The sequence below is a fragment of the Salvelinus sp. IW2-2015 genome, linkage group LG30, assembly GCF_002910315.2.
Source record: "Salvelinus sp. IW2-2015 linkage group LG30, ASM291031v2, whole genome shotgun sequence".
In the NCBI taxonomy this organism is placed as follows: Eukaryota; Metazoa; Chordata; class Actinopteri; order Salmoniformes; family Salmonidae; genus Salvelinus; species Salvelinus sp. IW2-2015.
The window spans coordinates 23,513,698-23,527,869 of NC_036869.1; the positions used below are offsets into that span (position 1 = coordinate 23,513,698).

The following is a 14,172-nucleotide window of genomic DNA, read 5'->3' on the forward strand; positions in this document are numbered from 1 at the left end:
CCCCTGTTTTAGGGGACCTGTGTGGTTCTGGTACCGGTTACGACTGCCATTTGTGCTTATAAATCAATCTGTGTACACCGTAGATCTAAATAGCTTGCATTGAGCAATAGCCGCGGTTCCCACGGACACAATAATATATTTTAAACACCTGTGTGATGTGGGATGTGAAATCTGAAACCACTTGAAGCTGGGATGCCCCTCCTACAATTTAATTGGCTCTTCCGACTGTCTATCAACTCCTGACTGAACCCTAGCGCGTCTGCAATCCTTACATCTTAGCTCAGCAGGAGAGATTGATTTATAGCCGTTAATCTAAAATAATTCATAGATTTTAAACAACAACAAAMAATGTGATGGACAAGATTAATACGAGATGAAAGGCGAGTTCCCAAGCTAAAGCTCTGTGTGACGTTCACAGAGATGGGAGAGAGACCTTCATTTTCTCTAACAATAAACACACAAATGTATTTTAAAGTTATAAGGAAGGTGAAATATTATAGTTAGTGATTATCATTTGATTATACTATATTTAGAAAGCCTATAAGTAATTTCAAGCCTCATTCATACAGTCTTGTTTAATAACAAAAACGTCATAAAATATTTCATATTTTGATATTTGTATCATATTTGCACTGTTAACTTGAGCTTGTGTCCTAAAAAGTGACTACACTTCAGCAATTTATAGTTATTTTACCAGAAAGGTAAGATTTTAACCTTTCTTGGAGTATGCAGTATTACTAGTTATTTTTTATAGTCCTCTCATGATAAATAGTTACTTTCGGGATGATGTAGATTACATTTTAGTTACGTGTAGTTACATTTAAGAGTTAATAATTCATGGTGCTTTAATTTTTTTTTGAAGTAGCCTACTGTACTTATTCGCATATGAACGCAATTAAATGCAGTTACCAGGTAACAGAGGCCTATTCAACCTCATTCCTACACACCATAATCATGTGAGGCGTTTAAATTCCAGCAAGGCATATATAATGAATGGCGAGAGAGAGAGAAAGGGAGAAAGACAGAGGGAGAGAGAGAGAGAGAAGAGGAGAGAGAGAGAGAGAAGAGAGAGGAAGAGAGGGACAGAGAAGAAGAGAGAGAGGAGAAGAGAGAGAGAGCTTGACACCTGAGGACAGAGGTCTATGAGAATGGCTCTTCTGTATGATCCTGCAGAAGAGAGAAGACGAAAAAAGGATGAGAGAGGAAGAGTCTAGAAGAACAACACGCATAGAGCCAGACGGTTGAGGGACGACACAGCTGCGATAGCGATTAGGGCCCTTATGTATTAAACATACCTTTGTAGAGCAGGGTGAGGAGAGGAAAGGAAAAGAGGGACATGGAAGGAAGAGAGGGAGAGGAGGGAGGGACTGTAGCCAGCAGAGCTTCTGACTCATCCCTCTGTCTAAGCGAGAGTAGATGTGTGTGTGTGTGTGTGTGTGTGTGTGCGTGCATGTGTGCGTGTGTGTGTGGTGTGTGTGGTGTGTGTGTGGTGTGTGTGTGTGTTGTGTGTGTGGGTGTGTGTGTTGTGTGTGTGTGTGGTGTTCAAGGAGAAGTGAAAGCTGTTCCCCTGCAGGTCCAGAGTCTCTGAACGGCCTCCAACACACAGTCATTACAGGCTGACAGGGACACTTATATACCGCCGCCAAACATGTACAGCTCCTTCCTTTCTCTTCCTCCGCTAGCTCCTGCACCTCTCACCGCTCCCTCTCTTCCCTCTTCCACGCTCATTTACTCCTCTCCCTCCGGATAGCTATAACTACTCCAATCTCCCATGACTGACACTATCACAGAGATTCGAAGCTTAATAGATGGAAGACGATAAGCTGCTGGTAAATAATGAGGCGCTATTCAATCAAAAATGGTGCAAACTTCCAAAGGTTTCCGTTTTTGCACTTGTGTGTGGGAAAACAATGTTTACCGTATGAAACCCCAAAAAACACTCACTGATTATGACAGACAGATGAATTCAAGCACGCTTTTTCCTTGCGTCGGGAAAGGGTTATTGTGGCTGTATCCCGGACACCCAGGCCATCTGTTCTAGAGAAGCAGGTATTCATAAGATGTTAACCAGCACAATGCTGAACTTGTCACTTCCCCTCAAGCTGATCTGCTTGATTGGCTGAATGGGATGCTACTGTTTATGCATAATCCGTTCTCGGCTACTGTACATGTATGTGCATTTTCAAATAGCTCAACACGCAGAATCTTGCCGTTGCCTGGGCACGTTTCAAAGGCGGAACTGCATGATCGTGACACAGGCTGTAGTCAGTCAGTTGGGGTGGATCTGGTTCAGGGAATTGAGGAAAGATCAGATGTATTGGTCTTGCCACAGAGAAATAAGGACATGCTCCACAATAAAAAGGGGATTGCTCCCCCTAGTCAAACGTGATTTCATAATACTACACTTTTGTAGAGCTCTTTTCGGCCTCTCACATCCATCCACATCTCACATCATGCCTTCACGACGACCAAAAACAGCCCCCCAATATCATTCTCCTGCCCATTGTTTTCGTCCATTTACGACCATTGAGACACTTTTCAACGAAAACCCCTCATTGTTGTATTAACTCTGGACAGAGGGGATGCCAGAACCAACAGAACCAAAGAGCCAAAGAGCCAAAGCAACGGGCTTCCAGTAGAAAAGCCACAACACAAACGAGCTCTTGGCAGGGTCCGGAGAAGCAGTATTTTTCCAAAAGTGATTACCTTCTCTCCCTTTTTCCCTCCCTCCCGCCGACAAGCTGTTCCCCTGGCAGCTGTTTCTACTATGCGGATACCCGGGCACGAGGCGGCGCAAGGGGAGCTGGTTCAGGAACCCTCCACATGCAAATCGCATGGAAAACTGTCAAGGCTTTTCTCTGGGAGGGCCGCCCTCGCCAAAGCCATGAAACAGAGCCTGATTAGCGCTCCACGCCAGTGTCAAACCTCCGGAAACCAACATCGGCTTTGGAGAGAGGGAGTCTTTGTTGGAGCCCCTCCTGTTCAAACGCCAGGCATGTTGTAGCTGTGTGTTCATAGTGATTCTCCAGGTGTAAGCCCTCCTGGTTGACTACCTCAAAGCTGGGAGATGTCACACTGAATGTATACAACGAGCGGCATTATACACACAGCTGAAGACGTTAAACCCCATAGGTTATTAACAATGTGGAGCCAAAAGACAACATTTGAGAGCCAACCGTATAAGCAAATACAGTAATACTAATGCAAATATGAAGTATATTGCAGTACTACATAAGTAAAACATCATTATGTACAGACAAAATGTCCTGTATACCTCCGGTGAGTCAGATATGACCAGGGGACACCAGACAGCACACAAACAGATCATAATCCTCTTCCGTAATTGGACACATGAGAAATGTTGTCAATGACCAATGAGACAGAAGCAGATGGCAACACAGGCGAAATCCACCCTTCCACTCTACCCCGTCTCTTACAGCGATACGCCAAAGGCAGAGATCGAGACATTATTTAAAACTCCACCATCCACCCCTCCTCATTCAACGTGAAAAATACCTCTCAACTCCTATCAAAAGGACCGTCTTCCTCTGAGACCCCCCACTGAGCGCGCCCACTAAGAGCTCCACCCCCCTCCTCGCCGACCCCATATCCTCTCAGCCCCTAATGCACAGCCAATGAGATTATCCCCGTTGATGTAGGCCTTGAATTACTCACGTTATGACTTGATTGGCCAATAATTCGATTGGAGGCACATTTATACTTCCTCTGGATCTCTCAGACTCCATCCTCTTTCGCTCTACTCTCTCGCTCTCTCTGCTCCCTCCCTCAAGGCAACACTGTGCCATCAGCTAGCTATCGAAGCAGGTGTGACCATTTCCATGGAGATTGATGAACCACTATATCAGGAAAAGGGCTCAGATCCTGCACAGAAACTGCACAGTTTCTCACAAAGCCCTTTTTTGCCTTTTCATTCAATTGCCAATGCTTTATGTAAACATCCATGTTCTTGCTTTTAGCTAAAACGTGTTCGGGAATACTATATGCCTATCGTCATGGCGAATATTAAACAAGGTTACAGCTTGCAAAACCGTCCACGCTCCGCCTGTAGATTCGAGCAGAGCCCGGCCAGRKGGGGGGGGGGGGGGGAGATCATGTGATGTACTGAAGGGGTGTTCATCACGCAGAGGATGAGCTCTGTGTGCAGCATCCACTCAATCTGCCTCAAAGGGTGGAGAGGGAGTGATCAATATTCAAGATGGCAACGGCTCCCAACCTACCGTCTGTTCCAGGTCTTTCTTATAGGGAACTTCGGGTCAGATCCTTGAATCCTTCTTCTCTTCTAACACAGTCCTGGAGCAGCACACCTACAACAGGCCTGGGTTATCCAGTATTCGCAAAATACAAAAAGTACCCTGAAGTGTACAATTCATACGCAACTGATTTGTTCACACAAGGAACTCGCAGAAGTAACGTCAAGGCCTTAGGATTTCCTGTTTGAGTATCATGTTCTGTAAACGTATATTATTTGACAATCGGATGTAAACATCGCTGTCAGACTGGCTAGGAAGGAAAAGAGCATTAACCATTGTACGAGGCGCAAACAGCCTGAAATATTTAACGGTTTAGAGTCAGATTACACAACATGGAACCTAAAGACGTGATACTATTTGACGGCTTGCTTCGTAATACATTTGATAGTTAGCATGTTCTTCCATCGGTTATTGCGAGAGGCATCTGTGTGAACGTCACATCCCAGCAGAGAGGGAGAGAAAGCCAGATAGGATGCTCCTTGTGCATAAATCTGTCTCTCTCTGTGTCTCTGTCTCTCTCTCTCTCTCTGTAGTTGATGGCATGTCTGGTTTTCTCTCTCTCGTCTTGTCTACTGTTTTCTCCATTACTACTTCAGTTGTCAGACTCCCAAAGACTAGCCATCTGGTTTCAATCAGGTCTGCTGTGCACCAAACATAACAACACAGGGACAACACAGACATGTAGCCGTGTAAACACATAAACACGGAGGACGTGATGAGCACACAACACAGAAACACTGGAGGAATCACACACACACACAACGACAAAATTATATAATCACAAAACTACAAAGACAAAATACTAAGATAACACCAGAGGGGACGATGCGAGTTAGATAAGACTCTGACTACTGTAAAGACAACTYTAACTAAAAGATAACATTAAGATAGCATGAGGATCATACTAGGTGTTGCAACACAAAGCCATTGCCTTGATTGCAAGACGATAACACACGGGACAACAAAGAGATAACACTAACATCAAAAGAGATAACACTAAGACAACGTTGCCAAAGTACAAAGACAATGCCATGATAACAGTGGCACAAGCACGGACGCAACACAAGCATAGCACACAGACCAACACACGAGAAGCCAGACACAATAAACACGGTATAGGAGGAGCGCCCTTAGCACAGGAAGCTAGAAGTGAGTGAGACATAACCAAGGCAAAGACATAACAGACTCATCACAGGCGACAACTCGGCAGCAAATTACAGACGACAGAACGCAGACAAAATATTGACACAATGCAGAGGCGGAAAGAACACATTTAAACAGCAGACACCCTACACACACACATCACAGATTTGTAGGGGGAGGGGGAGATGAAAGAATCACAGCCAAGACATGTGAGCAACCTTCCAACACAAGTGGTTCGTCGAGGGAGAGGGAACTATGGGGATTGACATGTAAATGTGTATATTTCCTTGAAAATGTCATCAAGTCAACAAGTGAGTCAAAATCTCATTGAACTAAATGAACGTGAATATACTCAAAACGCTATGTCTAAGGAAAGTTAAACGTACATATTTCCCTATGATTTTACAAGCACACACAGCCAAACCTGCATCATCCACCCAGGTCCACACAGGGCTCAAGGTTAACAGCCTCGGAGGAGGGCTCGGTCTGTTTTCAGGATGTGCTGATGTACAGTATGTTATGTAGGGTAAACAACCCCGGACAGAGAAATGTGGTGTGGAGGAATCACCCCGCAGATGGTGATAATTTCTGCCCCCAGTATCTGGCCTGCCCCCGTGGTCTCTGAACTGCTGACTGGCTCTCACTCTGCTCTGACTGAGGCCCTGGAGACAGCTTCATATGTGAACTCTGAAGAGCCCCCTCATCACACACATGTATGCGTGCACACACATGAACGCAAGCAAGCACGCACACACACACACACACACGCTAACACGCACGCACACGCAGACACACACCTCCCTTGCTCAATAAACCAGCAGTCAGTCGAGATGCGTCTGCTGGGACAGAAGTTCATTAAGGGCAGCTCCTGGGTGAGTCTGGTTTCCTGGTCGACCTTGACTTTGGGAACCTGAGAGAGTAGAGTGGCTCCCTCACGTTTTTCCTTCTTTTTTCCCCCCCAGAGAGACGAAAACTCAAAGGCTAATTTCATCCCGAAGATGCAGATTTGACATTCACTTCTCTCTTCTTTGTTTGTTGTTGTTGACCTTTCACCCCCCACTCGGAGACCACTAGCAGAGATTGACAGACACACCGCCACACACATTCAGATGGAGGGGGAAAAAACGGCATTGCCAAAGCCAGAGAGCCAAAGCCCACTACTTCCTCAGTTCCCTCAGCCTCATTAGTCTGAATAAGAGACATGGGTGTCACAGTTCCCCATCCATCAACAGTCACTAGGCAGCCCCTAGCTGATGCGTGGGCCCTTTGACATGGCCAGAGCTCTATACTGCTCGGTCTCAGAGTCCTCCTACAGTACAGCCCCTACCAATATGATGGAAACTGTCAGTCTAATTTAACATGGCATGCCTGCACAATTCATTAGGGGCCTGCAGAGAGAGAACATGAGAGAGAACGAGAGAGAGAGAACCAGAGAGAGACAGACAGACAGCGAGAACCAGAGAGCGAGCGAGAGAACGAGAGAGAGGGATGGTGATGGTGGGGGGACAGATGGCCAAAAAGAGACAGAGACAGACAGTGACGAACCGGTGACAGCCAGACAGTCACGGGATGAGGACAAACCCGACCATGAGCCTCACTCCGAGCTCCTGTGTGATTAGTCTCTCGTTAATGGCCAGGCACGTAACACGGTCGGCACTATTTGTTTGTGTTACCATCGGCAGCCAGTCGCAAATCCAAACAGACTGTGCAGCAGCGCCCAGAATTAGCATTAAATCTTAATTACGTTGAGAGGCTTTCTCAGCGCGGTAGAAATGTAAACTCACGCAGACAGGAGCTTTAAGCCCTGAATATGTAACTGTGCTACGGTGGGAGGGTACCTTAATCGTGTTACATTTTCGAGTGAATTAAACATAGCCTGGCTAGTGGCGCTTTCGTTCGTCTACTGTGTGTGTGTGTCAGGTTCTTACTTCACTGTAAGGCGGTGGATTAATGTGTGTTTAGAAAGAAGAGCCTACAGATGAATTACCCCTAGAAATGTTACTTCACGCATACATTCTATGTTATTCTCTCCATCTAAATGTATGGAAGCTTAAATCATACATTATGACAGCATAGCGCTATAAAAAAATGTTWAAAAATCGAATAACGTGATGTGGCTTATTTCGTTTATTAGATGAGCCGTGTGTGTGTGTGTGTGAACGTGAAAATAACCTGCTTCAGGAGCACGAGCAGGGACAGGCTCGTCATTCAATGTCATTTGGATTCCCTTAGCTTTAAATAGCTCCTACTTCACTGCGTGGTTTAGGTTGGCACTCGTGGTATTTTCCTGCTGGTTCGGTCGGAGGGGAAACTCACAGTTCACAGTTTCCAGGCTGTAAGGGGAAATTGCCCTCTCATGCCTCGTGAAGGATGACAGGTAGAGGAAAATGATGGCAGAGAAATCCCCCCTGAAAATACATGGTCAAGGAGTCTCCTTTACAATGTGTGGAAACGGCGAAATAGTAGGCCGTCCACCACACTGAATTTTAAGAAAATACATGGTCAAGAAGTCTCTCCTCTCCTTTAAAATGCTGTTCATACGCCAAAGTCCACCCACCACACAAAATACTAAGAAGAGCGTCAGTTGGGAGTGCGAAACCTCCAGTGATAAGAATGTCTACAAGGGAGCTGTTAGTGGAGCGTAGATTTAAACATATCTATAATGTGTATAGTCAGGGCCGTGCATGCTGGCAGAGAGGGTAGGACAAGGGAGGGGTAGGGAGGAGGGCCGGAGATTGCTGGCAGTGAGGAATCTAATCCCCGAGTTAATTGGTATGACTGATGAAGACAAATTGAAATGGGGCAACTGAATCAGCGGCTCGCACGGAAGGCCTGGGCTGGGAGAGAGCTGGGAGAGCTTAAAGCTCTCGACTACAGCCACAGCCGCCTACTGCAAGCCCACAACATACTCCCATCAAAGAAACAAACACACGAGTGTGTGTGTGTGTGTGCCTAGGTCCGGACTACTGCGAAGCAGTGCCTTAGACCGCTGCGCCACTCGGGATAATAATAATAATAACTAACTTACTGTTGGGAATTAYAATATGCATAGAAATGCAGTAAATGAGCTTCAACTAAAAATGTTCGGACCTCAACCTCACTAAACCTCTGAGCCCCTGACATAAGCTATTTTCTCTGGCAATCTGTAAGAAATATGTTGCTAATTACATTACTGTTCAACAATTTAGAYGTAAAATGTACAGATTACAGTGTAGGTAAAACTGCTAACACCATGAAGGCATAAAAATAGACCGATTTTAAACACTATCCAGCTTTGTGCAGCATAGCTTTAATTGAAGTACTGTCCCTTCTCTGACCAAATGGGTAAACTAATGCAAAGTGCTGCTTAGTCTGTCTGTCTGTCTGTCTGTGTCTGTCATGGTGGAACCAGGGTCCTTTGAAATGGCTCTCCCTCAGTCTGGTAGTGGACGCAGATCAATTGAAGGATTAAGGGAGGGGCTTGACACATTTGCCACATCAAAGGGATTCGAATAACTGCATACGGTGGCCATTATTGAGTCTGAAAAGACGTATTTATATGTATTTATATTTGCTTCAAAGCGACGCAAATGGCAGCATTGAGCACATTGAGGCTGGCCTTCACTACTTTTGAAATACACCGATTTGGGCTCAGGGCCACTGCTAAGCAATTTGGTAACAAAATAGACAGCTATTCACTGAATAAAGCCCCAATGTTACTTCAATTAGAATACTATTTGTCTTTGTTTGTGGTGCCATTCAAACTACAGATAGGATCGTATAATGAATTGAGAATTGAATTACAAAGCAGTCACAACAAACTCTAACAAACAGTAAAAAAAAAAAATACAAATAAATCCCATATCAATTTAAAGTCTTTCTCTGTGTATTGGGATGGTGATGTATGCCAATGTCCATTAAAAGTTACTGTAACTCTCGCTCCCCTAGAGGGAGTGTGGCAGACCAGCCACTCTCTCCCTCTGATAAGTTTGTAACTTTGTTCATTAGTGCTGGCCTGTCTCCTGCTGCAGCTGGCTGTCTGTGGTGATACGGTCTCTGCCAAACCTCTCTCTCTCTCTCTCTCTCTCCCTCTCTCCTTCTCGCTCTCTCTCTGCACGTCTCCAAGCTGCTCTGTGAAATAATTTACCGCACGCCGCGCTCCTCCGTATGATTGAAGCGTAATTAGAGCGCTGAGACAGTGCGAGCCAATGACGAGGCACGGGATTGGGAGCTAGTCAGATGGTCCTTCTCACTCGCGCTGGTTTTGCCCTTCAAAAGTATCACTTTGGGAAAGGGAGGGCCGAGAGGCGCGCTGCCGCTAAGGCGAGTTGATGCGCCTGCATGAGGCGTCTATGCAACGTATGCACATAGAGAGAATATATATGTGTAGGGGAACCTAGCCTCCCATACACTCAGTGATACTGTCATACTGTCACTAGGGGGAGAAACGTATAGTATAAACTAAAGGAGGAAGGGGTTGATAAGGATACAAGAMTATGCAACTATATGGTGTATTCAAAGAGCGGCTGTGACAGGCGGACACATACGGAGCGGAGGAACTAGAAAACGTCTCTACTAGGCTACACCATAATCTCTATGACACCCCCAGTCTCGATGGCACCACACCGGGAAATGTGCTTATTACGACTATCTTCTGGCTGACACCATTATGCTTTATGAAAAACACAGTTCTCAGACAGCTCGCAATGTCTTGCTGAAATGGCATCATATTCAAGGTGGGATAACACAAASTGCAGAGCGAGATGGGTGCTGAACCTGTATCCTTTAGTCCAGCCAATTATCCTTTCTTTCTGAATAGATTCCYACTGCCTGAGAAGAAGCCAACGTTGACCTCAGCCTGTGGTGCAGGGCAGCTATGCTAAGCTAACCTAGCTATTCTCAGCCACACCAACAACGGCGTCAACCATCCGTTGGATTGGAGTCCAGAGGTCACCCTTCGTCTCGTTGAATTGTAAAAGGGGTGTCAGTGCAGGAACTGTGTCAAAGAAATCACCCTTAAAAGGATAATAGGGTAATAATGAAAATCATACCACCGCTGACTGCCCAGACCACCCACAGGGAGCTTCCTCGCTGTTTGCATGAATATAAATGCAATATTGAAATTTCCCCCGAGAGATAGGAATGTCAATCTCCGTTATTCTGCGTTTATTGGGCTGTTGCCCTGACCGAGGCCCAAACGTTACCGTAACAACTCCACGGGCCCTTAAATGTCCGAATGGCGAACAGAGACAGCTGCCTGATGGGCCGGATATTTTCCCCTCACTCTAATGTGGACAGAAAGTGAAGGGCAAGCAGAGACAGAGAGGGTGAACAGCCCTGAGTTAGAGAGGGTAAAACTCTCTCTACTTTTATCCAATGTATAAAAAGAAAAAAACGATTTCAAATGTTGCTACAAAAGACCGATTTCAGATGGTTCGGTCACATATGACATGTCAATAACAACCTCAATAACACCCTCCATATCCAAATGAACCTGAGGCTCTCATTTTGGGCTTTTAAAAAAGTTGGTATTTTCTCCCGCGTTCCGATTTGCCTCTGTTATTACTGGAGAATAAACACGGTAATGTTTGTTAGCTCAGGAGGCAGCGATTTCAGATTGAATACAAGGTGAATCTAAATATGCACGTCAAGGGAGTGTGACGTGTAAATATCCATGTGATGTTGGCGATCCTATGGCTAATCTGGGCTGGTTCAGGTAGCTTGGCGAGAAAGGGAGAGAGAAAGGGAGAGAGAAAGGGAGAGAGAAAGGGAGAGGGAGAGAGAAAGGGAGAGAGAAAGAGAGAAAGGGAGAGAGAAAGTGAGAGCTTTGTTTTCATCTCGGCAACCATAAGACAAACAAAGACAAAGGTAGAGAGATCATTTCCATAAAGACTGGGTTGTTGTCTGAGAGCTAGCAGCTGTCAGGTGGAATTGCTTCTCCGACACAACTACCACAATCGAGGGCGCTCACCCCATAATTCAGTGTGATTGGCTCAAGGGGAAAATGGCAGCCTGTGGAGAGTTGAGGAGAGCTCTTTGACAGGTTTGCATCTTCGATGGGAGAAGCGGACCGTTTACTTGTTATCATTCTGTCTCTTTTAATGTCAGTCTTCGCACGGTGAGAAAAAGCATTCCACACGCAGTGACATGGAGAATGAAGTCTTCAGCTAGGACCTCCCCCCCACCGATGAACACACACAGAGACGCACGCACAAACACTTGCACGCACACACACTCTCGCCCAAGCTGCTGCTTTGTAGGTGACTGACAGCGAGGGAGGCACAAGGAAGTGTCCTTCAGGTACCTCAATTATGGTTCTCATCCTCCCTCATGCTGTCACAGTCCCCAAGGGGGGAGGAGGAAATAAAAGGAAGCCAATGTTTCACATTTCCTTGGTATTACCAATTCAGAGGGGGGACATCCAGACAAAAGGAGACGGAAGAAGAAATAAAGACCCATTTCTCCACCTTTCTCTTCCCTTCTTCTCTTCCYTCCCTCGCAGCCGTGTTTAAAATAAGGCACCTCAATAAAAGCCTTTTAATGGCACTGCGGCGGGAAAAGAAGGTGCAACTTGATTACTCCGACGGTTTTATTTAACGAGCTCAAAGCCTCTGGCTCTGACTCGCAATTCCGTTTATTACTTTGTTGCTGGAGATCTACGTGACAAAATGGAGCCTTGGGACATGGAGAATGAAGAGAATGAGTCCCAGCATGACTGTGTTCAGTCATCGGGGTGGCAGCCATCGCCACAATGATTTACATCTGCAGGATGTGATGGTGACGCTCACCTGGGTTCCTGTTTGATGCCTCTGGGGCAACCAACCGGTGTTTCAATGTCACAGCTACAGACTGCCACGTTAATTATGGATGGGACTAAATTGCCCTTGTTGAATGTATGGCTGGCAAACACATGGTAGATGGGAGTGTACGTGGCTATGTGTTTGTGTGAGAGAGAGACAAAGGGAAAGAGATAAGAGAGAGACAGCGAGCAAGTAGAAGAGAGACTGAGTAGACAGAGATACAGAGAGTCAATAAAAACTAAACGACTTAATGTCTCTCAGACGTGGGATAAAAAGACAGTAGTAGAGAATGCCTGACCTTAATTCATGTGGCCGGAAATATTCAAGAGTACGTTCACACACACACACACACACACACACACACACACACACACACACACACACACACACACACACAGTAAAAAGGCAAGCTGTTTTATATTGGGACAAAAGCCAACTCCTGGGAATGTTGACTGACAACAGAAAGCAACACAAAGAAAGGTTTTAAATGAAATATGGAAAAAGCATACACCCTAATCTGTATTCTGTGTGTGTGGCCTCCTATAAGAGGAAGGACAGACACTTTGTGAAGAGAGGAAATGGGTAAATTGTTCATTTGAGGATATAATTTCCCCTCTAGCTGCTACTCCCATTATATTCCATCACAATAATGGGGGTATCATCTTTATCGTAATTTCTAGCATCATTATCCTCACCGTCATCATTATTGGAATAGTGAATAAAAATCGAAGTCTCTCTCTCATCTTCCTCCTCCTCATCATCATCACCACAGTTCTAATCAGCACCAATGCCAGCAGCATCAGTACAAGTGAAACGTCCGATTAATGTTCAATTAAGCCTCTAGTTACCTGGCCTTATGGTATGGTCATTCACTCTCTCAAGCTGTGGAGTTCACTGGGGTCTCATGTTCCAGCTCCTCTCATCTGCTTCCACTTTCACATCAAAGAGCACATGACAGGCGGCTGTGCCCACTGCAACCAGAGCACAGCCTAATTGACAGTGTCCACCACATGGCACCTGGTGATTCTCTCCCAGACCATGCAACTGTAAAAGCCCATATTCAGTAATGAGCGAGCTGACCTTGTATAAGCAATAAGGCCCGAGAAGGTGTGGTATATAGCCCATATACCACGGCTAAGGGCCATTCTTACCAAAGGTATACTGTCTGATATACCACAGCTTTCAGCCAATCAGCTCGAACCACCCGGTTTATAATGTAGTGTATGCAATGGGTGTAAGTCATCGAAGGACTCTATAAAATGTGTTTATTGAGCAAAGCCATTCCACTAAGGGGGATGCCTGAGGAATGAGCTTGGCCTAGCGTAGGTGGGGGTGACGCTAAGTAGCTGACATGCTAACAGTTCCTAACCTTGGCTATTTGAGCCTGACCTAGAATATCATATATGGTGGTGATGCTAACATGCTAACGCCTTATCTTGGCTATTTGAGTCTGGTCTATATTAGCGTAGGTGGCGGTTAACATTCTAACAGCTCCTTAACTTGGCTATTTGAGCCTGGCCTATATTAGCATACATAGCAGCGATGCTAACGTGCTAACAGTTCTTACCTTGGCCATTTGAGCCTGCACCCCGGTGGCTTTGAGAGACGACACCGCCTTCTGTGCTGCAGCCGGGCTATCAAAGTCCACAAAGCCATATCCTGAAGGTAAAGAGAGAAGGAAAGAATGATGTAGAATGCAGGTGGAGTTCTTAGACGGAGAGAGAGAATGACAGGGCTTGGTAATTGTAGCAGTAATAGGTGGGTAATATGACCAGAGAGGCTGCCAGTTCTCATATCTTGTAAGCACTACGTCGCTTAATAATTAGCGCCACTGACGTTCATATGGGGATGCTTAGGAATGCTAATTAGGAGCATACATGAACTGTTTAGCAATAACAAACCAAGCCGGTGAGCGACTTGAATGAAGGAATCTACACCGGTAGTTTAAAGTCCTACAGTACAGTCTACATTGCTACATT

The 14,172-nt window shown here is 45.6% G+C and overlaps 1 protein-coding gene across 1 annotated transcript in view; it reads right to left on the bottom strand.

The window, feature by feature from the left end:
• The window catches only part of LOC111955198 (RNA-binding motif, single-stranded-interacting protein 3-like), a 222,281-nt gene that overhangs the window by 124,368 nt on the left and 83,741 nt on the right, over positions 1-14,172 (bottom strand). The window contains exon 4 of the mRNA XM_023975345.3: positions 13,761-13,852. Coding sequence (XP_023831113.1) covers positions 13,761-13,852 — 92 coding nt within the window. The remainder of the gene's footprint in view (positions 1-13,760; positions 13,853-14,172) is intronic.